Source organism: Notamacropus eugenii, chromosome 1 (genome assembly GCF_028372415.1).
Source record: "Notamacropus eugenii isolate mMacEug1 chromosome 1, mMacEug1.pri_v2, whole genome shotgun sequence".
In the NCBI taxonomy this organism is placed as follows: Eukaryota; Metazoa; Chordata; class Mammalia; order Diprotodontia; family Macropodidae; genus Notamacropus; species Notamacropus eugenii.
In genome coordinates this window covers 38179677-38206776 of record NC_092872.1, presented here as the reverse complement: position 1 = coordinate 38206776, position 27100 = coordinate 38179677, and the positions used below count along the sequence as shown (strand labels likewise).

The 27100-nt window shown below is 35.7% G+C and overlaps 1 protein-coding gene across 1 annotated transcript in view; it reads left to right on the top strand.

The window, feature by feature from the left end:
- UHRF2 (ubiquitin like with PHD and ring finger domains 2) overlaps positions 1-27100 on the top strand; it is a 157973-nt gene that overhangs the window by 83902 nt on the left and 46971 nt on the right. The window contains exons 4-5 of the mRNA XM_072596937.1: positions 3732-3950; positions 24676-24785. Of these exons, the coding sequence (XP_072453038.1) occupies positions 3732-3950; positions 24676-24785 (329 nt within the window). The remainder of the gene's footprint in view (positions 1-3731; positions 3951-24675; positions 24786-27100) is intronic.

Here is a 27100-nt window from a genome sequence, read left to right as displayed (position 1 = left end):
ATAGAAAAAAACAGTCCCTTTTCCCAAAAAGCTCACATTCTAATCTGGCAGAGATAACACACATGGAAGGTTTCAGCTGCAAATCAGGTGATGAAAAGGTCTCATAATACTTAGAGCTAACTTGCAAAGCAGATGGTAAGGCTTCTTCTTAAATGTTATTTCCACTGATAAAATCCTAGCAATTTCTTATGCCAAAACTATTTGATAGTGCCTTGAACTTTAGTGACAAATATCTCTAATGGGGATGTTTCCCATGATGATGTTCCCTGGCCTGGAAATATTGTTCTTCCAAAGGCTTTTGAATTCATAGTCCTGGACAGTCGCTAGTAGGGTCTCAGGAGATGATGGGCCAGGTTTGACTATTGTGGCACATACTGCCTCTTGTTCAGCTAGGCTGGTTTGCTTTCACAGTACGTTGCAGTTGGCAAGGGTTATTGACCCCCCTCTCCAAAAGAGGTGCGGACCAGTCATGTTGGGGGGGTTCTGCCACTTCTAGGACTCTTTTGTCTATTTGCCTGTTGGTGGCAGTTGGTTATTATCAGTAGTGATTAAGGAAGATATACACCTTTTTCACAATAATTTCTGATCTCAGTAATGACTGAGGGCAAGAACCAGACCTGGTTATTCCCAAAGCTCCTAGGTTCAGGGAACTGACAAAAATTGCATCCCATCTCTCTTTCAAGGTGCCCAGATAGGTACATATTTATATAGGACTCTAGTGTAACGTACCTAGATGGGTCGAACGTTTTGCCTTTCCAAGTGTCATCTGGAAGCTTGATCTTCACTTGATTTTGAAAAGAAAGGAGATGCTTAGCTGGAATATGTAGCAGCCTGTGGGGTATTGATCTCAAACAGAGCTGTGTGGAGGAGAATGCATTAGTTTGATTCAGAGAGCTATAGGGCTTTGTTTTTGTGGTGTGTCAGTCTGTCTTATGGAGTAAGCTTTCCCTATAGTTGGGACAAAAACAGAAACTTTATTATTCTGTCTTCTTCAAAAATGACAGGTTCTTGGGCTCTTGTTTTCATTGATCCTTGGTAACTGGAGTAATGACTAGATGTTTACTTGTGAGTTAGAATGCAAACAAGTGGGATCTAGCATCTAGCTTGCCTAAGCACAGGCAGACTTCATCTTTTTTTTTTCCTTAAAGAACTTGTCTTTTTAAAATTTGTTAATTTTTAGTTTTCAGCATTCACTTCCATAAGATTTTGAGTTCCAAATTTTCTCTCCATTTCTTCCCTCCTCCACCTAAAGACGACATGTAATTTGAAATAGGCTCTCCATATATGTTTATATTGAGCCTATTTTCACATTAATCGTGTTGTAAAAAAGAATTAGAACCAGTGGGAGAAACTATGGGAAACAAGAAACAAACAAAAAAAGAAAAGAGAAAGCAAGTAACATGCTTCAGTCTGCATCCCGACTCCGTTGTCCTTTTTCTGGACACGGACGCGTCTTCCTCCTCCGGAGCCCTGTGGAGGCATCTGGGAAGTCCGTCCGAGTCAGTCACCGCACATGGCGGGTGTCACTGCGTTCAGCATTCTGCTGGTTCTGTCCGCTGCACTCTGTGTGAGCGCATTCGAGTCTTTCCAGGCCTCTCTGCAGTCTGCCTGCCCATCATTTCTTACAGCACAATAGTATTCCATTACATTCGTACACCACAGCTTGTTCAGCCTTTCCCCAGTAGACGGTCATCCGCTCATTTCCAATTCTTTGCCACCACAAAAAGCTGCTATAAATGTTTTTGTATATGTGAATCCTTTTCCCATCTGTATGATCTCTTTGGGATACCGACCTGGAAGTGTTATTTCTGTGTCAAAGGGTATGCAGAGTTGTAAATTCTTTTGGGCATAGTTCCAAGTTGCTCTCCAGAATGGTTGGATCAGCTCACAACTCTACCGACAATGCATTAGTATAGTTTTCTCACATTTTCTCCAACATTTATCATTTTCCTGTTATGTCATGTTAGCCAATCTGATAGGTGTGATGTGGTACCTCAGAGCTGTTTTGATTTGCATTTCTCCAGTCAGTAGTGAGTTAGAGCATTTTTTCATATGACTACAGAGCTTAAATTTCTTCGTCTGAAAACTTCCTGTTCATATTCTTTGACCATTTATCAATTGAGGAATGACTTGTATTCTCATAAATTTGACTCCGTTCTCTATTATTTTAGAAATGAGGCCTTTATCAGAGACACTGGTTGTAAAAATTCTTTCCCAGTTTCCTGTTTCCCTCCTAATCTTGGCTGCATTGGCTTTGTGCAAAAACTTTTCCATTTAATGTAATCAAAATTATCCATTTTGCATTTCGTGTTATCTATCTCTTATTTTGTCATAAATTCTTCTGTTCTTCATAAATCTGACAGATAAACTATTCCTTGTTCTCCCAGTTTGCTTATAGTATCTAAATCATGCACCAGTTTTGACCTTATTTTGGTATACGGTGTAATTTGTTGGTCTGTGCCTGGTTTCTGCCATACTATTTTACAGTTTACCTAGCAGTTTTTATCAGATAGTGAGTTCTTATACCAGAAGCTGGAGTCTTTGGGTTTATCAAACAGTAGATTACTATAGTCATTAACTGCTTTGTCTTGTGTACCTAACTCACTCCACTGATCCACCACTCTATTTCTTAGCCAGTACCAAGTAGTTTTGATGATTGCTGCTTTATAATACAATTTAAGATCTGGTATGGCTAAGCCACCTTCCCTTGCATTTCTTTTCATTAATTCCCTTGATATTCTGGACCTTTTGTGTTCTTCCAGTTGAATTTTGTAATTATTTTTTCTGGCTCTATAAAGTAATTTTTGGTAGTTTGATTGGTATGGCACTGAATCGCTAAATTAATTTAGGTAGAATTGTCATTTTTATTATATTAACTCAGCCTATCCATGAACAACTAATATTATTTCAGTTATTTAGAACTGACTTTATTTTTGTGAAAAGTTTTGTAATTGTGTTCATATAGTTCCTGGGTTTGTTTTGGTAGGTAGACTCCCAAATATTTTATAATGTCTACATAACTTTAAATGGAACTCCTCTTTCTATCTCTTGCTTGTTGGGCTTTGTTAGAAATATATAAAAATGCTGATGATTTATGTGGGAAGGCCTTAAGTCTTTAGGATTAAAATCCTACTAATTACAATGGACTGCTTCCTGGTTAACAGCAGTGTAAGTAAACCTTTTTATTCAGTGGTTCACATCATAGTACAAGTAGACAGAAAGAGCTTTGATTTTGTAATATGACTATAGGCAAAAAGTGTTGGCTTCACAATCAAAAAAGCTCCTTCTAAATGTGCAGGTAAGATGGAATTTAAAAGAAAAAATAGATATTAATGACTCAGTTTTAGAAATTTTATTTTCTAAGAGACAGTTATCTTATTGGAAAAATGCAGTGTTATGTTCCCTCTTAGTCATTAAGACGTTGATCATGAAAAGAATTTTGCTTCTATATACCTACAGAAATTTTAGACTTAATTTCAAATAAGAAAAGTAGGAGAGCTTGATACAATGAGGGTCCTAACCTAGAAATTATCATGTTTTGATTCAGTTGGAGATTTCTATAATTTATTTTATCCCTCATTTAATTAATTGTGCCTAATTTTAATGTTCTAATTAGAAACTGTAATTTTCAGTATAGGTAATTGTGTTATGTGTCTTGTGTTTTGTTTCATAATGTCTTATATGGAGATAGTTATAGATGTACTTCTTACATTTTTTTTTTTGTCTCCTAGATATCCAGAAAATGGTATTCTAGAAATGCCTCCCCAAAATCTTCGACCACGAGCAAGAAAAATTCTGAAGTGGAATGAATTAAATGTAGGGGATATGGTGATGGTGAACTACAATGTAGATACTCCTGAAGAAAGAGGATTCTGGTATGATGCAGAGATTACCATGTTGAAGGAAATCTCGAGGACTAACAAAGAAGTTCATGCAAAAATTATGCTAGGGTAAGATTTACCTTGCATTACACCTACAGAATTAATCCAGGCATGTATATTTTAAGTATTGAACTCTCAAAGTAGCACGCTGTGATATTTGGACCTAATGTCATCTTATAATGCAATTGGAATGTCTTGTTCGTGGGAGTGGTCAGCAATCTTTTTCAAAAATTTTCAAACTTTCTTAAGAATTCTCAGTGTTAAAACTTTTTATACCTAAATTAAGAATCATATTTGTGTTAAAGAACAATGACTAAGCTTTTTTGCCAGAAATGAAATTAGGACTTTGTGTTTTGGTGTAGTAAAGGAATAGTGATTGCCAACAGCATTGACATTTGACAGTTACTAAGGTTTTGTTTGATATGTTCAGAAAAAAAATCTGGTAGTTAATTTTATGAGGTTAGAACTAAAGTTTTCTGCCCTTAGCTCTTTTTCCTCCCCAGCTTCATAGGACTAAGATCCATTGTTTGTTTTGTAGGTTGCCTTAACCAAAAAAAAAAATTTATTGCCTAGTCCAGCCTACTTTTGTTGAGCTTCTCCATACTTGGCTAAGCTTGTTCTTAGATGTTTTTTGTTGCCAGGAAAATATTTGAAGTCTTTTTGGCCTGATAGACTATGCCAGGTCTGATGTTACATTGGCCTACCCTACAAGAGTCTCTCACTTCTGCAGAGACAGTGAAAGAATGGCAGAAAAGGGGGGGGTATAGAAGAGGAAGAATTATGTGGTTTTATGAGCGTCTAAAAACATCAGTTTCATTGCTGGCACTCTGAATGTGTAATCGCTTTCCAGTGACTAATGAGTCATATGCAAGGAACTGAATTATATTAACATTGTCATTTTCACTGTAATCGAAAGCATAACATATAGGACGTTTGCAGCTAAATGGAAGAATGAGGTTCTCCTTTGGGCAACACATAATTAGTAGGTGCAGGAGTTGTTTCTCTCCTATTCCTCAAGGCAATAAGACACATTCATCCCAATATTCCAGTATTTATGATGAGTATAAGTAAAAAATACCATGAAAAAATGCAGTGTGTGTCTTCATCTGTTGCAGAAGATGAGAAGATAACTTCTGTAAAGAATTTTATAAGACTCTCTGAACTAAATTATCTTTACAGAAGTGTTTTAGGGGAAGTTGGCAAAAAAATTTTGGGGGGTAAATATAGTTCAAGATATAGGAATGAAAAGGTTAAAGACTTTTAGACTAGATAGAATCCTGACTTTTTATGTTATTAATAATTTCTTCAAGAAAAGAGCTGGAATTTTCTGGGCATGACAAGCACAGAACATCACAAAGAAAACCCCAAATTTACCATATCTTAATAAATAGGAAGAGAGGCAGCTATGATATTGAAGAGTCAGGAAGATCTAGGTCTATCTGTCTCTGATTTGTAATGACTCTAATCTTGAGAAAGTCTTTTAATTTTCATTACTCTAGGCAACTTCCTAGGACCATAAGTTACAAAGAATGTGCCAACACGTATTGTTAAAGAAGTTTCCACACTCCTGACTCAGGAGTTCATTTTATCAGTGAAATCACAAGTCCAGCCTCTATCCTTATCCCTAACAAAAAGGAAATTACTGATTACTAATGTCATTTCTGAATCAGATGTCTTAAGTAGTCCATTGATTTGCTAGAAAAAAATATACCGTATTTAGAAGATAAAAATGAAATTGCATAGCTTGAATTAAAACAGTGCCTGTCTGACCTATTTAAATAAATCAACTCAAAAATAGGAAATTGGGAAATGAATATAGACATTAGCATGGACTGTAACCATTTCACAGACTTTCATTATATATAAGAAATAATACAAAAGAAGTGTACCCTTGTTATTTTACACTAGTTAGTATAGCACTAAGACTATTTTCCTGTCATCATAGTTCAAATTTGTCTTTTCTGAAACACTCCTTTGTCTATCATCAACACCAAAAATAATGCATGTGTATGATTTCATGCAGATGAGTCCCACTAATCTTTTGATTTTAAACTTTCACCAGCACCTCCTACATTAACACCTAAGTCTCTAATTAACTTATCTGATGGCATAGAACTATAGTAACCTAAAAAATTATTTTATTGGCATTTCAGGACACATTTTCTGTTTTTATGTGTTAAAATTCTTGCCTGGCCTACAGTTGTGCATACATGGACAGAGCTGGTATTTTGCATGGATCATCTTGTGCAGAAACAACTAAGTTACCTGCCTAGGCCTTATTATTTTTTCTTATGTATTGGTTGTATAAGTGAAATAACAACTTTAACCTTCCTTAACTATGTTGCGTTTTTCACTATTGTCTTCATATGTGGAAAGCAACATATTCCTGAAGAAACTCACCCTGTTTCCTCTTTGTCACTTGTTTATCCTTTACTCTTCATTTGAATTCTCCTTGCTCTTTTTTTGAAGTTTTTCCTTTTTACTGTCTGTATCCTGTATTATTCTTTAGAACAAGGAAAAACTAGGCCCACTTCTTGGTATGCACACCTTTACATTTAATTGAGGTGATTGAAGTCCTACCTGATTTCTGCTTTTCCTGTTATGAGGAATGGTCTTCAGACTGGAAAAGGTAGAATAAAAATTTTAAACATAGGCCTTTGTCCAGGCAAGAGATGATAAGGGACTAAATTAAGGAGGTAAGCTATGTGAATAGTAAATTTGGACAAAGGCAAAAGAAGAATCAAGGATAATACCACGGTTACAAACCTAGGAAACTGAAAGAATGATGGTACCCTCAGTGGAAATAAAAAGGTTCAGTAGAAGGATGGATTTGGGGAGAAATAATGTGAATTCTGTTTTGGATGAACTAAGCCTCAGGTATATACTACATAACTAGAACATCCAAATCAAAAAACCAGTAGGCAATATTGCAGGCCTGGAGCTCAAAAATGAGAGTGGGACTGGATACATACAGAACTAAAAGCCATTTTCATTTGGATGATACTTAATTTCTTCTGAGGTCACCAAGAAAGAATATAAAAAGAAAGGAAAAGAGGTCTCAGGACAGAGCCTGGGATTATAATAAGGTTAGGTTGTGTGATAGAGCTAAGATAATAAAGCAGGTCAAGGAACAGTCAGGTAGGGAGAATGTGAGAAGAATGACACCTCTGAAAAGACTGTCAGATTTGGCAATTAAGAGATTATTTTGGAGAGAGCAGTTTCAGTTGAGGGCTGAAATCAGAACTAGATTTACTGGTTATATAGAAAGGCAACAGAGAAGGAATCAATAGATTAAAGACTGGTAAGTTATATAGAAAAACAATGATGATAATAATGTAATAGCTAACAATTATACAGCATCTCGTATGCCCAGCACCATGCTAAGTGCTTTACAGATGTTGAGAGCTAGGTGCTATTGTCATCCCCATTTTACAAATTAGGAAGCTGAGGCAAACGGTTTAAGTGACTTGCCCAGGGTCGCACATCTAGTAAGCATCTGAGATCCAATTTAAACCCAGGTCTTCCTGCTTCCAGGCCTGCCACCGTACGAGTTGTAGATCTTCATCTGTGGAAGGAGTTAGCGTTGTGAGTTCTTTTCTACACTGGTGAAATCATAAGTCCAAAGTAGGAGGAAAATGCTAATATTTTATTAATAGTACTATAGAATTATTAATATTAATAGTACTATACAGTCTTGCTATGTATAGCATGTCTATAGAAAAGTATGAATTTCACACAATTGTCTTATAACTGAACCTTGAGCATAATTCATTTCGAGGTTGAACTTTCTATACCTTACACTCTTGCCTCACACCTTCTTGCACTTTTATTGGCTCATCCATGTACCTGCTGCAGGGTCTGAAAAATTCTATTTTGTTTGTCTTTGTTAGCCATTTAGACTGGTTTGACCTTGCTTAACTGACCCCAGAGCCCTGGAGTCTCACTGGTGCCCAATTGCTTTTACACTGTGGCACAGTTAGAGTTAAGTTTCTTGGGTCCTGCCCCTCATTTCTTTTTAGGCTGCCTGTGGTCCAGACTGTTCCATTGCCTTGCCTTACTGGTGATGGAACAGTCTCCCATTGTGCCGTGTCAGCTCTTTGTCTAAAAACTCTGTGAAAGTTTAACCCTGAATGACTTTGAGGCCTTCGATTGGAGTTTGCATTCCACTGCATGTATGAACCAGCCCAAAGTGCATGTCCCATGGAACTAAAAGCATCACTTTGTGGCAATGTCACTCTTCCAGAACAACTCCTTGCCCTTTTTTGCTGCATTCTCTTTACCTGTAGCTTTATAACCAGTGTTGTCGCTGATATGTAATCAAATGATGAAACCTTAAATAAACTTGAAATAAGGTGATTTAATTGAATTCTTTGCACAAATAGAAAATCCTCTCATTTTAATACTTGATAAAAATGGTCCTAAAATGAATGTGTTGGTCTACTGCCCCATTCTAATAAATATGATATAGTGGAGATAATTAGATCTTATGATATCTTAAAGGGCATAATAGTTATATATGTCTTTAGATATTGGATGTTAGGTTCAGCATTAGACCAAGATGTGCCCTAAAAATTTTTTTTTAAACTAAATCCTTTGCCAGCTTGTTTTCTAGTGGAAAGAGCACTAGATTAAAGGCAGAACACCTGGGTTGGAATTGCTTCTTTGTTTACTACCTGTATGATCTTAGTCAGATTATTTAATAACTGCCCTGGGTCTTGGTTTTTCTGTCTGACAAATTAAGAATTTGAACCGGACTGCTGTGGTTCCCTCTTGTTCTAGATCTTCAGATCTTTCTTGAAAAGGGGGACACATAGGGAGTTCTATTAATTGAGAGCTTTTGTTAAGTAGATTCCAGTTAATTGAGAATTAGTGAATTATCTTTGCCCTTAGTTAAGAAGGAAATTTTGACTGCTAGCCGTGTGTTTTTTAAAAAAGTCATACTGATTGTCAGTCATTTTGCAAACTGAATAACGCAATGGAAAGACTTCATGTATAGACAAGGCAAAATTGGTTTAGGATCAAAGTATCTTAAACAAGAAGTGGAGTTTTAACATGTTAATAAGTATGTATTTCATAGAAGACACCATGATTTGCAAGTACTCATAGGAAAAGAAAATTACTTAGAAATTTTTGAGATCTAGCTAGGGTCTAAAGCTCTATCTCTACTGTCTTCAGCAATGAAAGATGAACACACACACACTGTGAAAATGGGGGTGGGGGAGAAACATTTGTGTTTTTATTTCAGCCTTGAATTACCTCCAAATTATTGTAGCACTGTGGAAATATTAACTGTATCCCACCAGGTTGCACAGTTCCAGTATGTAAAATATTACAGTTAGTATGTGAGATGTTAATGTCTACCCTTGGTATCTCTTTGAAATTTCATGAAATGGATTCATGCCCTTTTATATTAAGCATAAAAATCTTGTTGTTAATTGTTGGGAAAACCACTTGTGTAAAATTTATGCAGTTTTTAAAAATCTTCTATCAACTTACCTATTTCATTTTTTGAGAAGAAATTATTTCTATCTAAGAAGCTTATTTAAAACTTGGTCCTTTGCCTAAAATTTCTTAGTTTTGTATACTCATGAAATTAAATTTAGTGAGCTCAGTGCCCCACATATTGAAAAACTGAACCAAGGAATCGAATCTTAGAACAAGAAATTAATTTCTCAAATTCCACAGAGCATATAATCCACCCTTTTCTGTTAGGTGCCCCCTGAGTCATTAACTAATGGCTAATAGTAGATTCCACTAATACTTTTAACATAGACTTTATGATTTGTGTTATAAAAAAAGGGCATAATCTGAAAACTTAGTGAATCATAGAGTAAAAAAAAAGTAGTATCATGTCAGTATAACTAATATTATAAAGTACAGTTATCCCTTCCACTTCATGGGGGTTTTTTAGAGGCTTGGCACCCCCACGATCTGGAAAATGTGGAAAAATTTTTGGCTCTCCCTTCATTCCAAAGAAGTCTGAATTATTATGGTATTAAAAGGAAAAATGTTGATATTATACAATACTATATATATATATATAATATGCATATTTTTGAATCTGTAAACTTTTTCTGCTTGTCTGCTGGCCTTTGCATGTCATCTGTGACTTCCACAAAACTCCCCACCAAAATCCCATTTAATTTCTTAACCTTGGATGGGGAAAGTCTCAGTGTGGAAGGAATAACTGTGCTAGGTGCAGTGTAACTAATACATTTTCCTTAATTTGTTTGCCATATAAAGGATATAAGCAAAACTTGTCAAAGCTTGAAGACTAGATTGGGTCATAGTTGGAAAAATAATGTAACATATGCTGTAAAACTACATAAAGATCAAGATAAAATAATTAAATTTTGAAAGAAAGCAGTTCAATGTTTCCCAGTTTTTGAATTGTCAGTTTGTTCTAGAAAGCCACAGACCATCATTTTAACTACTTCTATCTTCTGTTGAATCCTCGTGGACCACAAACCCCTTACAAGCACTTCGCTGGGGAACTAAGATCCGAACAAATAAAGTGGTACTTCTAACAGGAATATATAAAAAGGTGCTTTACATGTATTATAAATGTCTCTCTTGAGATAGGACTTTTAACCAACATTTCTAAGTGAAAACTTTGGTGATTCTCCCCTTTAGTACCCTTAAGATTGGAAGTGTTTTTCAGTGAGTTCCAGTTGTTGCTTCAAGGAAGTATTTTGACATTTAACGTACTGAACAGGAGATGCTCCATTTCTGTGTATGAGTTTGCCTCTTATATTGTAAAGTCACTCATAAGTACATTCTATTGATTTTTAACCCTAGTTCTTTCATCTTTGGCATCAGATTGTCTCAGACTTCACTGAATTGCTCTAGAAATGTCATAGAGGTTTTTTTTTTTTTTGCATTTTTTCTGGTAACTTCACTTACAGAAATAATAAATGGTTTTTTCTCCAAGTTTTTTCGATCTCTTTTCTACTATCGTGGGATATTACTTCTCACTGGGCCTTAGTTTCCTGTTTTATAAAATAGAGGATTGGCCTAGTTGATGTAGATGACCCCTCCCACTTTGAAATTCTTTTATGGTATTGTCACTGATAGATTATTCCCTAAAATACAAGGAGGCAGTTATCTATATTGTTAACTGTCAGTCTCATTTTTTCCCAGGCTTCCCTGTGGTTGTGATTGATTGTGCAGCCCATTTGGCAGAGGTATAATCCTAGTTTTATGGAAATATAGTCAGAAGAAAACTCTGAGGACTTGTAATTAAATCCCTTCATTTAATAGATAAGATAACTGAGGCAGGCCTAAGAAGGTTAGGTAACTTTCTCTAAGTCACACAAATAAGTAAAAGCTGGAATTCAATGCAATTCCTCTAGCTCCAGGCAGTACTCTCTACCTAGAGAGTTAAATTATACCATCTCAAAATTAGACATTAGGTTAGCCTTGATGACAATCAGATAACAACAGTATTATATAGAAGATACACTTGTTGCTCATTGAACCTAGTTCTCTCTATACTTATATTTTTAATTTAAAATTTTTTATTAGTGCCTTTTGTTTTTATACCATCTTCATTTACAGATATGCCTCTCCTCCCTTTGCTATTCAGAAAATCATCCCATGAAATAAAGAATTTTTTTTAAGATAGGAAAAAAGTAATTCTTCATATGCACCCAATATATCAATATATATTAATATATATAATATATATTAATCTAATATTAACTACAGTATTCTATACCTTCCACAGGAAGGGAGAGATATTGTCTTACTTTTAAAGGCTGCTCTTTGAATCTAAACCTACAAATAAAAATTTTCCATAGATCACTCAACTTTGTATTTTGTTTACCATAATAAAAGACTTTCTCCTCCTTCACCTTGATTTTAGTGTACTTCATGAACCTTAAGCTTCACTAGGAAAAAATACTATGGATAGCAGCCATGTGATTAACGTCATGAAGTTAACATTAGGTGGCAGGCATAGTATTTAATCTTATTTTTTTATCTGGGGACAAAGATAACTGGTTCAGTGTTAACTTCAAAATGGCCAGTGTGATTTTCAGTTGCCAGTATGTTTCTTTACAAAACTCTCCTTTAACCCCACTCGCTTCCCCTTTTTTTGAATCAGGCAAGCAGTTCATTTGCTATTTCTTTGCCTTCCATTCTGTATTGAAAGTACTACGGAAACTTCAGGGAAGAAGAGAAGAAACTGAATAGCTAATCTACAAACTAAAGAATCAGTCCTTGGTTAGTTTCTAAGTGATTCTGTTAAACAAGAAGCTTTGTTCTTAGGGATAGGGTCACTCCAAGTTAGAGTGGTACAATACTATGGCTTGTTTTGTGACTTTGGACAAATTAAACTAATTTGTTCCTTTGGAATGATAAAAGACTATTAAGATTGGTTTTGGGTGTTCAAATGCTAATCAAGTAAGAGGAAAGGGGGGCGATGATTAGTTAAAACATGTGGCTTTGGGGAACTGTGTGTACACGTTTTAGAGTTAGTGAATTTAATAGTCAACTTTCAGATCCCTGCGCACCTTGCATGAGCTTTTATTGACTATTAGGTGATCTTAGGCAAGTTACTTATGTTCCCATGCCGACCTCAGTTCACTTATCTATAAATGAACCGTAAGGACTAAGCGCCTTGCCGGCTCTGACATTCATTGAATCTGTATTAAGTAACATCCTTTGAAGATCTTTGCTTCCTACCCATTTAACATTTTCATATACTTTTCTTTTTCCAGCCCAGTAAATAATCCTATCCCATTTTTCGCTGTTCTTATTTAAACCAACCAGTTTCTTCCCCTTGGTTTGGTAAAAATGTACCATGTCACAAAAAGAAACATGGCATTTTTTTTCCTCACACAAATTCTGTGAAATTACCTCATGTAGAACTTCATGCCCTCTAACATTCACTTTTTTTTTTTTTTGGAAACACCTTGGTTATTGACACCTCCATATTTTTTATCACATACCCTTACTTACCATTGATATTTGGTAGTCACTCTTTCTGATTGCTTCATAGAAGAATGTTTCATTGGCTTTTTGCCAAGAGATTTGGAACAACTTATTAATGAGTTTATCTGCAATTGATATACTTTTTATTGTCTTCTACCTTAAAAATATTTCACACATCTTAGTGAACATTCTTCAGTCTTGTTTTCACAAACTCCACCTCTTGCCTTCATCCCTGTTGTGTACATCACTACTTTTTATTAGTTTATCCCTAGTAAATAATTTTTCAAGATTTATTTGAAAGAAAATTGACTTTGCTCCTAAATAGTATCAATAAAATTTCACCATTAGACTTCTTCTTAATGCAACTTGGTTGACCCTATCATTTTCCCAGTCGGGTTTATACCAGAATAACTAGCTACGGTCACACTAAATTTTTATAAAGCAGCAAAATAAATTTTTTTACCTAAATGAATTACTTTGAATCATTAATATGTAATCATCAAAGTTGACATAATCATCTAAAAATACAGTTTAAAGTTATTAATTCTTACTTTGGAATCTTATCTGTGAATGCATGTCTCATTTTTAGTAGAGAGTAGAAGCATATCATGGGTATGTAAATGTCAGTTCAGACCTGTCTCTTCTAATTTCATTATTAATAATATTGTATTGTGTGTTCAAGAGAGATTTTCTAAAACTCCTCTTCCTATACCTGTTGAAAGACACACTTCACAATTTTAATGCTTGAGACCCATGTTGTATTTAATTTTTTTAAATCTTGAACTTAATAACCTTTTTACAGAAATGATCAAAGAAACAACCAAAATATAAAACTAGGGACAAAATTATTCATTCTTAAATCACCTTTGGCAAGACAGATCCGAAAAGTTAACGATCAGATAAGCAGACGATAAGCGTTTAGTAAGTCTACTTTGTGCCATCTGCTGTGATAAGTGCTAAAGAGATATATGTAAAAAATTAAACAGTATCTCCTATGTTTCTATTCTGTGTCCACTTCATGACCTGTTGGAAGTTGTACCACATGTAGCTATGTTTTTCACCCTTCTTTATTTTTGAGGTGGTTATTGTGCATATAGTTCTGCTGATTTCAGTCTGCGTCATCTCATAAAGCTTTTCAATGAATTTTCTAATAATTTATTATCATTTTTACTCCATAAACCATTTAATTATTATACTATAATTCAGACTTTTTCCAATTTTTGGATATATTTAAGTTGTTTTCCACTTTTGGTTGTGGCAAATAGAGCAGCTATGAATGTTTTTGTACAGATAGTTTCTTTTTTCCTTTTTATGATGTTTTTAGGCTAGAGTCCTCGCAATGGAATCGCTGGGTCAAAAGATATGATCAGGTTTGTGACTGTTATTACATATTACTATATTACTATCAAACATTTACCAACCATATATTAAAGTTCCTTTTTCGTTATAGCTTTAACATTGGAATTTACCATTTGTTAATATTTTTGCCATTCTAATGGGTATAAAGTTATCTCTTATTTTATCATTCATGAAGGACTTGGAATGTCATTTCATGCAGTTTTAAGATAATATTTTATTCATAAATTTTCTGTTCATATCCTTTGACAATTGCATATAAATAGATTCTATATAGATTATATATTCTGTATAGGTTCTGGACTTAAGATCTCTTTACAGATCTTTTTTTTTTTTATTTTTTTAACATTAAGAATGCTTTGGCACTCTTAGTGGAGCCTAACATATCATTAACTTTTTCAGCTGCCATTAAAACACTGTTGATTCATACTGAATTTATATTCCACTTAAAATCTTCAGGCTTTTTGTGCATGAATTGCCTTTTAAACAGACTTCTCCATCTTGTAGTTCATCTTGTACTTTTAAAATACATTGTTTTAATCCAAAATAAGACTTTACATTTATTTTTATTAAATTTTACCTTATTACATTCAGTTCTGAAGGAGGCTCACCTTTGTAACTCCTCCCTTCCCTTCATTTTAATCGTTTTTGCTACCAGAGCTAAAGAGATTTTGTGAGAGACAAATCCCATGTTAATGTTGGCCTCACGTAGATCATGGCAAGCATACTTTCACAGCAACCATCACTAAGATTCTAGCAGAGGGATGTAGGGCCAAGTTTTGTAAGTATGAAGATGGCCCAGCAATGGCCCAGGGTATCAGTACAGCCCTTGTGGAATATAGCCATATAGGAATACAGCCACCTGACACTTATATTCACACTCACTGTCCTGGCCATGCTCCCTATGTCAAAAACATGAACATAAGGACAGCCCCTGAATCCTGGTGATGGCCAGTGATGACCTCATGCTCAGTTGAGGGAATACTTGATTATTGCTCAGCAGAACATAATCATGTTTGCAAATCAGGCAGATGCTATCCAGGACACAGAGATGGTGAAGCTAGAAGAGCTAGAAATATGCTTAACTGTTCACTGAACTTAGCTATTATGGGAACAAGGAAAGCTTCCTATCACTATGCAGTAGCAGCCAGAATTGGGGGTGATTAATCCACTGGATGCTGTGGATACTCATATTCCTTTGCCCACTCAGGTTATAAAGAAGCCCTTCTGTGGAGTCTTTCCCAGCCTGTGACATAGTAGTGACTGGGACTAAGGAAAAAGGAGATAAACATGAATTCCTGGGCCATAGAAAGAAGATACATATTGTATTAACAGATATTGAAAAGTTTCACCAGAACTTGGATTGGAGATGAGGATGCTAGAGGGAAGACATTTGCTGGAGTATGACGTTGGTCAAACTGGACTCCATTCATCCCCATCGGAAGGTGGAGATCAGGTTTACATCCTCAGCAAGAAAAGCTGTGATAATCCATTTGTGTCATGCTTAATTCCAGTCCTGTTCTCTCACATGAGCAAGGGTCTGTCAAATTATTCTCCCCTCATTGAAGAAGATAGCCATGCCTAGATAAGAGTTGAAGCTAAACTTAATCCTAAAACAACTCATGGTCTTGGAGAAAGGTCAGCTTCATTGATATTGGCCTGGTCAGTAATATCAGCTATGCCTGAAGAAGACAGACATTAAGAATAGCTGAGCTCAACTGTGACTATCTTCCTTAGTACCTCATTGATTTGAGTCCAAAATTTAAAGTTTAGAAGGTAAAAAATAACCCTAAAGAGTTTCTCCTCATCTGCAGCTTAGTTATATCCTGGTAGTATATCCTGGGACTAAGGAACTTGCAAATTATATGGAAAAATAAAGTGTATGTGAACAACTTTGTCAGATCTATGGAAATTATATCTAAAGAATTCACTTGTCAGTAATCTGTCTAATCTAGTAACCTTGTCATAAAATAAAATCAAATTAATTTGACATTTGTTCTTAACAAAGTCAAGCTGATTTTGCAAATGCTGCTTCATCTTCCAAATCTTCAATGATGCTCTCTTAATGATTTATTCTAGAATTTTGCCAGGAATCAACATAAAGCTTCACTGATTTATAGTTTGTAGATTGCATTTTCTTCCCTTTTCAGAAAATTAGGAAGCATTTGTCTTTGTTCAATCTCTGATTTTTCATGTATCACTGGTGTGTCAGCAATCACATGTCAGTTCTTTCAGTAATCCAGAATGTAGTTCATCTGGGTCTAGTGCCCTGAACTCATTTAAGGGCACATTGTTTTGCTCTTTTTCTTAAATATCAGTTCGCCATTAGGCATTTGTGTTCTGTTCTCCTTGGCTTTGAAGATGAGGGGGAAAACGTAAGAGTTGAGCCAAGTCTTCCTTCTTTATCTGTTGTCATTGTCAAGCAATAGTCCTGTTTTATTTTGATACCCTTGTCCATGTAGCCCATACAACTTGTCAGCTGTCTTGTCGCTGTCTTTCCTTTCCCCACCAAGATAGCATCCTTTAAACCAGATCTGCCAAGACCACGCCCCACCCCCTTGAGTTAATCCATTAGCTGTTAGAGTTCTGTGTTGTTCTTATTGGTGAGTGAGTGAATGCAAACAACTTCCCCACTATGTCTACCTGGTCTCAGACCATTTCTCTTACTGCTTTCCCCTTTCAACTCTTACTCTAGAAATAGTAATCAAACCAGTGCAAGTTATTGCTCTTGGAAAGGAGGTGGCAAGCAGAAAAGTGATCTGCCTTTTGTTCCATTTACTCTCTTGTGGATTTCCCAAATCGTCACTCCATTTCTTGGCCACTGCTCCTTTGCATATGTTGTCTTTGCCTTTTAGAATATAAGCTTATTGAGAATAGGAACTGTCTAACTTGAGTGTTTTTCTCCAAGTGCCTAGCACAGGATAAGTGCTTAATGAGTGTTCTCCATTCATTCAAAATAGATTTTTAAAATTCTATGTTTAAAATTTTTGCCTCATCTCAATCTGAGTCCTTATACTCTTGATACTTTTTTATAAGATCATGCGATGTTATATTCTTCTACTGTTCTGATCTTACTTCCTATTTAAATACATACTTTTTAAAAATCCAGATTGCTTAATGATTTTTCAGTGCATCCACATTGATCTTATTAAACAAGATTTACTTTTTCCTCTTGGTCAGAATTATTTGTTTGTTTTCAGATTTTTGTTATTGAGGGTTTCCCATTACTTTCTAGGCTGACTTCACTCCTAGGAATTTTAGTCCATAAGAGCCTATTTGTCTTTTCTCTAAGCTCTTTAAAATTAGTTATCCTCAAGTATAAAACTCTTGTCAAACTATACTCAGCCTTCCTCTCTGCACAAATTCTAGGAGTGGTTATTTCTCCAAAGGGCTCCTATAATGTATGCTTATCAGTTTCTCCTTGTTGGTAAGAGTAAATCCAAAATAGAATTTCCCTATCCTGGGAGACAGCATTGATCTAATGAGGTAGAGTCTGGATTTGGAGTCAGACGTTTACTAGCTTCATGATTTAACCCCTCTCAAGCCCATTTTCTTCATCTGTATAATATGAATAATAATAGTGTGTCTCTCACAGTGTGAAGCTCTCTGCAAACTTTAAATTGCTATATTAATGTTATCTGTGATCATTATTATTACTTTTTCCATCTTTTGAAGGCAAGTTAAGAAATTATTAGCAGCTATGCTTGGTGGCTAGGTGGCACAATGTATAGAGCACTGGGCATAGGATTAGGAAGACTCATCTTCCTGAGTTAAAATCCATTCTCAGACACTTCCAAGTTGTGTGACCCTGTGCAAATCACTTAATCCTGTTGGCCTCAGTTCCTCATCTGTAAAATGAGCTGGAGAAGGAAATGGCAAATCACTCTAGTGTTTTTGCCAAGAAAACCCCAAAAGGGTCACAAAGAGTCAGAAAACTGAAATGACTGAACAGCTTCTTTAGACAGAACTCCTAAAGATCTTTGGGAAATTGTTTTACAAAGAATTGATTAAGATGTTCCACACTGAAACTTCAATATGGTAGACATATAAGTAAGGATTGCAAAAATGAGAATTGAAATTATGGTTCAGGAGAAAGGAATGAGAGATGCCAAATAGTTGTGGAGTATACAGAATCCTTACATGAGATATTCTGAACATCTTTAGAAAACCTTCACCAGGCACTGAGCACAATCGATACCATATAACATTCATCCAAAAAATGAATTTAATTGTAATAGTTCAGAGACACCTCATTGTTAATGTGGTAGTGATTTCTGAATCAGCAGTCAGAACACGATCAAAGTTCAAATTAATGTAAAACTTAATTAAGAATTAAAAAGTGAACATGAAATTAAAACTGTTTCAATCTGACCTATTTAAGTTATTTAAAAAACATAGATGGATGAACAATGGATATTAACAATTGTAATCATTTCATGAAAAAGTTTAATTGAAGTAAATCAGTTACTCTAAAGAGGAATGGAGAAGAGCCCCCCAAGAAAGTGCCTAAACTAGCAAATACTTTATCTTCCTATCAAACAAAAGGATTTGGTAACCTCGAACATATGGTTAGGATCTATATTGTCATTTATAAAATCTTAGAATGGTGACAATATTATGAACCTCACAAAACATCAGGAAGCAGTGAGAGGAAAAATCTTTTTAAAGAAAACTCAAGAAGAGACCCACTTGATAAGTGTCTTCCCTAGGACATTTAAAGATGCTACTGAAAGACAAATGGAAAATGGGGGAAAAAATCTGCCAAGGTTTTATAACAAAACTGGACAGTGAACATTTGGACTCTTCACATAATCCTGGAATGCTTCTTGAGGAACTGGAAATGGCATTGAAAGAAATACAGATTAGGAGAGGAGTTCTGTATGGAGACCAGGTGCCCACAGAAGATGTTCATGAGTGAGACAACATATTGTGAAGGCATTGAGGTTGGTTCTCAGATGCTCTAAAGGAAGGAACAGGTACCACTGACATGTAGAAAAAGATGAGACCAAGAAAACATCAGTAACTATCAACTCATGTGCCTACTTTGCCATCTACATAAAATTTTGAGATGAATTTAGATCTATATATTTTTAGACATATTTTATGAAATACACACACACACATGTCCATATGTATATGCACACACGTTGAGACCATCCTTGATTGAAGGTATTAGGAGGAAAGAGATAGCTTTCATAAACAATATTAATTCCACAGTAGACATTTTCACCCTATTATACAGTTCACTGTAAGGTGTAGGAAGCATTGAGTTTATCTCTATGCTTGTTTTATTACTTTTTTAAAAGGCTTTAAATTTGGTATAAAAAAAAATGCCACTTTAAAGGTATCTTCCAAAGTTAAGTTTATTCGGTGATCTGCTTTTTAATAGCAGGGAGACATGCTTACTAAAAATGTTTGCTGTTAGAAGAGAGGGCAGATTGGTGATAGGGGCAATTAGAATTCTTGGCGTTTTGGGGTGGAGGGAGGGGAGAAATGGGGAGAAAATTTGGAACCCAAAATTTTATGAAAATGAGTGTTAAAATTTAAATAAATTCAAAAAATTAAAAAAAAGTGTTTGCTACTTTCACTGAGTGAGAGAGGAATAGATGATAAAATCCTGCTGTAGCTCCTGTTTGCAAATGGCATTATGCTGATTATATCAAACTCTATAATATTGTAGTCTCCTAAGTTAGATTCATTAAAAAAAAAAAATCAGACCTATAATTTTAGCAGCTCAGAGAGCTCCCATTGAGAAGCATTCACTATTAATCTCTTCCTTTTCTGCCACTTAAGTTGTGGAGACTTGCCTGAGGGAGACAATGCATCAAACACACACTTTGAACAACCGCAGCATTCCTGAGTGCAGCCCAAAGTAGATTAAGATGTTAATTATTTCCCAATCACAATAAATAAAAATACTTATACTATGAATGTCATTTTCTAAGTTAGTGTGCTGCCCCCAGGGATCCTTATGTGCAGTTTAGTAGTGTTTCCCCATTTCTGTTTTAAGTTTCACACTTTTAATCTAGTAGACTGAGAAGTTAAGTGACTTGTCAAGGGTCACACAGCCACTTGGTGTCGGAACTCAGACTTGAACCCCTCTGTCTTTCTGATTTCAAGACCAAATCTGCCCATTACGCCTGTGTGCCTGTCACAGAGAGATTATGAGAGCCACAGTTATTCAAAATAACTGGGCCTGATCGTCTACACTGGAAAAATCAAGTGAGTGAAGAATGTCTGTTGTTCAGATTGACATACATTCACCAGTTACAATTATCAGATTTATAGCTCTAACCTACTAAACTTGTAGATGTATATGTTTTGGATAAAGACTGAAAATAGGCAACAAATTAGACCCAGAATTTAATTAGGAGTACTGCTGGCTGAGAATTGCAACATTAGTTTAACGACTCCTATCCTTCCTCCCCAACCCTGCTCCCTTACACATACCAAGGTTCTAAAGATGTAAAGATCAGGCTCATTTAGAGGGCAGTGGAGAGGTCGATAGTGGGCACGAAAGGGCTATGACAGATTAGACAAATGAGGAATTAGGGAGAAGAATGTGAATGATATATTGTCAAAGAAGTATGTTAACAAAAGAAGATAGGACTGAAATGTGTGGCAATTGTATAGCCTGTCTGTTCTATTGGTATCCTAATGTCAAGAGAAATGGAGGGAAGCTTTAATGAATTGTTTGTGGCAAAAATTTGGAAGGATATAGATAAGTTACATAATAAAAACAGGCGTATATGATGTGCCATCTACATCACTGGTGTGAATACCTGCATTGACAAGATCCTTTGGAGTTATTGGAGTATTACTTATTACTCTGTCCAAGTTCCTACTCAGAAAAGTACCTTGGTACGGTCCTCTCATCATTTGACCTATGTCTTGTTCCTTTTGAATAAGCTTTATCCTTCTACAGCCATATTGCAGTCAGAGTTCTCATCATGCCAGTCTTGATATTTGTGAGTTCAAACTTGCCTCCTTGTCATAGGATCTTGTATTCACTTTGTTTCTAAGACTTTGTGCATATGTGAATAGAAATCTGAGATTTTATTTACAAAATCCAAGAGCATTTTGTCTCCTGGAAATTCGAGTGTCTGTATCGCTACTTTTTGCTTTGTAGCTGCTCTGTCTTTTCTACTTCTGTGGATATTGATGTGAAGTTTTTGTCACCTTCCTTGGCTTGACAGATTTACAAGATATCAAACTTTAATCATCCATAGTTATTTTCCACCCATACCCAAGTACCTTTATCATGTACCTGCTGTGTACTCAGCACCATGCTAGATATTTAGGAGAAAGGAAAAAAAGGCATAAGGCAACCAGTTAAGTGCTTCCTGACAAATCAGACAGTGTTTTAATTTTTTAAGATTTTTTTTTTTTAGCATTTTAAATGATTTTTTGGTATATTAAAAAATTTACTCTTCAAAAAGTGTTTAGAGAATACAATTCTCAGTTTACAAAAAATATTTAAAATTATTCCAAAAATCATTAGTAATTTATATTAACATGTACTCAAATGTAAAATGTAACAAGTCATTCAAGAAGTAGCCCATAATATTTTGTCAGTGTAACGTGTTACGGAATTTTATAACCAGATGTATTTATTTGGAAATAAATTGTCTTTTCTGTTTTTTATAAGTAGGACATGAAGATTTCGTTCTCATGGTAGCAGCCACAGAAAATCTAGACAAATATTTAGCTAAATAGCAATTAGAACACTTCTTTTCTAAACAGTATTTCATCTATTTTAGACATAGTTTAAAAGAAATCTTGGTAGCAGTGAGTTGCTGGCCAAAATTTTTAAGAGGGAGAAAAATTGAGAAGGTACAGTAGTGTGAACAAGGTAAGCGATTGGTCAGATACCAATAGCATTTCTGTGTGGTTTAATGCGTTAGAATGACTAAAGAATTTGTCGTGTGTCCAGCCTTGGTGAAAAGCCTTCTCCATATACTTAATCAAGTGGGACCTCAGAAAGCAGGTTCAATCTGTTGCCAGGGCTGTGATCCAAACTCTTCCATTATGGTGAAGTCCACCAGCCTTTGCTTCTTTGCTGAAACCTTACTTGGGCTGGAAAACGGAGGCAAAAGGGGCAGAATGAAGAAGAATTAGGCATTCCTGCACCTTGAGCACAGCGTGCTTGAGTGCTCCTTTACGTAGAAAGAACCCAAAGAAGAGGGGAGGGTACGGTGAGAGAGGGGTCAGTCAACAAGCATTTATCAAGAGCCTACTAAGGACCAAGCACTGTTCTAGGCCTTGGGATATGTGGTGTTATTGTTATTTCCTCATTTTACACTTATTTTTCGTGACCCCATTAGGGGTTTTCTTGGCAGAGATACTGGGATGGTTCACCATTTCCTTCTCCAGCTCATTTTGCAGATGAGGATGCTGAGGCATACAGGGTTTAATGACCTGCCCAGGTCACACAGCTAATAAGTGTCTGAGGCCAGATTTGAACTCATAAAGTTGAGTCTATGTGACTTTAGACCTGGTACTCTAGCCATTATGCCACCCAGCTGCCTAAGATCCCCTGCTGCAGGGATATAAGTACAAAAAAGACCAAACTCTGCTTGCGAGGAACTTGTATTCTAACGAGTGAGACAGGTACAGGTACATATACAAATACAGGCAGCATAAATAGAAGATGTATAAATAAAAATAAATACCATGCAATTTAATACAAGGTAATTAGGAACGAAAGAAAGTCATAGGCATCAGGAAAGACTTCGTGTAGAAGTTACTCCTTCAGCTTCATCTCGAAGGAAGAGAAGAATGGAATGAGCTGGAAATGAAGGAATACATTCAAGGCACATAAGACACCAGAGCAGTCACAGGACATGAAGAGACAGAGATGGAGTGTCCTGTGTGAGGAGCAGGGAGAAGGCCAATGTGTTTGAATCGCAGAGTGTGTGCAGTAGGTAGAGAGTAATATCCAGGGAGGCTGGAAAGGTAGATCAGAGCCAGGTTGTATAGGACGTTAAAAGCTAAACAGAAGTGCACACACATGCGCACGCACACACAGTGTGTGTGTGTGTGTGTGTGTGTGTGTGTGTGTGTGTGTGTTAGTAAGAGCAATAAGAAATACTGAAGTTAATTGAATAGGGGAATAATGGTCAGGTATATGCTTAAGGAAAATTATTTTGGCAGTACTGTGTACAATGGGCTGGAATGGTGAGAAACTCAAAGCAGGGAGGGCTAATCTTTTGCAGTCCCTTAAACAAGGTAATGAGAGCTTTAACCAAGGTGATAACTTTGTTCATAGAAAGGTGTCCTCTGGTAGAAATGTTTTAGAGGTAGAAACAGCAAGATTTGGCAACTGATCAGATATGTAGAATGAAGGAGAATGAGGAGTCAGGAATAAAACAGATAGTGAAATTGGAAGACTAGGAGGATGCTGGTACGTTTGACAGAAAGTTTGGGGGGGAAGATAATGAGGTCAGGTTTGCACCTGTTTAAAAAAAAAAATGGGTTAGATAAGCAATTTGAAATGTTCAGTAGGCAATTGGAGAAACAACCGAAGCTCAGTGGAGAGGCAAGGGCTGACTATATCTCTCTGTGAGTCATCTATGTAGAGATAATTGTTAAACCATGGGATGCAATGAAGGATGAACAGGGAAGTGAATTCTACCAGGACAAAGAATGGAAAAGTTATTAACCGTTGTGACAGTATTGCCACATTCTTACTTTTAGAAAAAATGATTAAAATGTTGATTTCAATGAAGAACAATCTTAAGGTAACACAAGTTCAAAGAAACTGACAAAGGCTGTTTACACAAATTAAGTTTTGACATTCCTTCCCAAAGAATAAACAGCCTATTTTTCAGAATTTAACAAGTGAGGTTGGCATAAGAGTTTTATGTTATCAAAATAGAATTTTCCCTTGTAGAAATTCCCAATTATTACAATAAAATGTTAATGGTTATTGTTTAGTAAACTAAAATGGGATTATTGACCATTTAAATTAGATTATAATTTTTGAAAACTGTCCCTGTTCAGTTACAGAGGATTAGTACTTTGCAGCCCAGGGTGGAAATTGTGTTAAATCTTTTCATTTTAATCGACAGTTTGAATTTCATCAAATCTTCTATCAGTTTTTAACCAGAGTAATCAGATTCATGTAACCAACTGTCATTTTTCCAAAAAAAAAAAAAACATGAGAAGTTTCAGAATCCAATTGTTTTTATAGCCCTGTTTAAAAATATATAAGGCTATCCTTTAAGAATACTAATTACTATATTAAATTTTGCTTCATAATTTAAAAACCCTGTGAGAACTGATAGCTGTATTTGTGATGTCACAAAAATAAGTGGTTTACACAAAGATGTCATTTTATTTTCCCCCCCAAAATTGATGGTAATTGCTTTACCAGCACATATAGCAGATAAAAATGATGAGTTTGTTTTGTTTTGTTTCATTTTATTGTGGCGCATTTTTCTTACCATTTGCTGATACTTTGGATTTTACTGGTAAAAAGACCTTTTATTTATTCTTTTTACAGTGGACCAGAAGATATAATAAATGATTGCAAGATACGGTTTATAGAAGAAATATACAAGATTGAAAAACCTGGAGCTCATCCACTTTCAGTTGCAGATGGACCTTTTACAAGTATGATGTTTTTCTTTTGGGGCAGTGGTGTAAAAGTTACTGATATTCTATGACTGACCTAAGATTGACAAGCAAGAGATGGAAGGTAGAGGGAAAAAATGTCATTCATTCAGCAAGCATCAGTTCAATTTCTCCTTAGTGCCCAGGCACTAAGCCAGATGCTGGGGCTACAAAGAGAACACATTGGTCCCTGGCCACAATTTCTGTGCGTTCTATTAGAGTAAATGTCATATACACTTCTGAGTAAAAACAAAACGTATACAAAGGAAAAGCAAGTCATTTGGCTTAAGCAGTAGCAACTGGGGGAATCCACTGAAAAAATGCAGGATGCCTTTGAGAAAATGAGGAGGGGAGTGCATTCCTGCTCCTGAGACAGGAGTTGGTGTGCCGTGTACAAAGAACAACAAGGTCACAATGAGGCTGGAGCCAGGTGCTGAAGAGCTTTCAACACAAGTTTGTATTTTATCCTAGGGGTAGTAATAGGGAGCTTTTTAAGCAGGGTAGTGCCAGTGTTATCAGATATTTGATTTTTCTGTTAAATTTAGCCTAACTTCCAGTTTGGCTTAAATTATTTCAGTCATTTTGTAAAGTTACTAGTTTTCCTAAGACATCCTTTGTGCTGAGTTTCTTTTATTATAAGGTTTTCTGGATTGAGTGTATTTAACAAAGAGTGTGGGGTGTATACAGTTCAGCAACAACTATTTATTGAGCACCTACAATATGGTGAGACACTCAAGGATACTGAGACAAACATGAAATAGCCCTCAAGCAATTTACATTCCGCTAAGACAAAATAAAAACATCACTGAAGCGATATGGCAACAAAATGATCTTAAGGTGTAATAACGGAATGAGATTTTTGAAGTAAAAAGCTTAAGACAAAATGGTGTTTAGTATATCTTTTTCCCAAAACTTAGTTCCCAGCATTTGTGATGTCTTCATTAGAGAAACCAGTGCACAGAGAGCAGGTCACCATTACCTCAGCCTGCATAACTTTTTTCTGTGCACAAAGAAAAGGTTGAAACATTTTGTTCAGCATGTCTGGTAGTCATTTCCCAATGCTTCCACCATGTTTTATTTCAGCCGCAAATTCTTTTTTGTTGGCGCACAGCTACCCAGAGTCTCATCTGACCCAAAAAAATTCTTCCAAAGAAGCTCTCCAAAGCAAAGCCTCAGAGTATATGAACACTTTTCAGAGCTGGAGGGTGTGACCCTCATCCACAGTGCCTCATTAGAAATTTAAAAAAGGCATCTCAGACCTATTAATGGGTGGGGTAGGTCTTCAACTCTAATTAACATTACGCTCCTTTGGCCTCTCCCCCCTCCCTATCTCCTGAACATTTTATTTCTTTCTGAATTTAGAAGACATGCGCGTGCGCGCGCGTGTTTGTGTGTGTGTGTGTGTGTGTGTGTTTCCTACTTGAACAAAGTAGGAACAACATTCCCAGTGAAAGTAGGTTTCCAGAATTAACAGCCCTTGTCCCTCATCTAATTCCTCTGTGTTGGTTCTTCCTCTCGTACCTCATTTGTATAAGATAATTATATTTTTTAGCTATTCCTAAACAGTTTTACTTTTTAAAGTTATATTCAGGTCTATCCCAGTCTTTCTTACAAACTACCCAATTACTAATACCAATCTTAGACATATGTTTTACATTTTACATCCATAAAAGGGAAACACTGTCATTATTGAGGCCTTCATAATTAATCTGTGGTACATATTTTATGTTGCTCTTGACTCATATGTCAGATTTTCTATAAAATTTAGGTTTGGGGGTTATGTTTTGTTTTGTTTTTTAAAACAAAGCCATACAAGTCTGACAATTCATTAAATGTCCATCTTCTTCACATTCAAAGTTATGCTTAGCTTTGCTGAGTACGATATTTTCAGCTGCAACCCCAGCTCTTTTGTTCTTCAATATATAGTGTTCCAAGACTTGTGGTCTTTTAATGTTGCCACTGCTAGGTCTTGTGTGATTCTAATTATGGCACCACCATATTTACTTTTTTTTCTCATTGCTCATAATATTTTATCTTTGAGCTAGGGATTTCAGAATTTAACTGATATTCCTGTGGGTTTTCCTTGTAGAATCTCTTTTGGCTGATGATCAGTAGATTTGTTTTCAATTTCTGCTTTCCCTTCTTGTTTTAGTGCTTCAGGACAATTTTCATCAATTATTTTTTGTATCATATCCATTATTTTATCATAGCTTTCAGGTAGTCCGATTATTTTAATGTTTTCTTTTCTTGATCTCTTGTCCGTAACAGTTGTTTTTCTTGTGAGATGTTTCACATTCCCTTCTATTCTTTTTTCC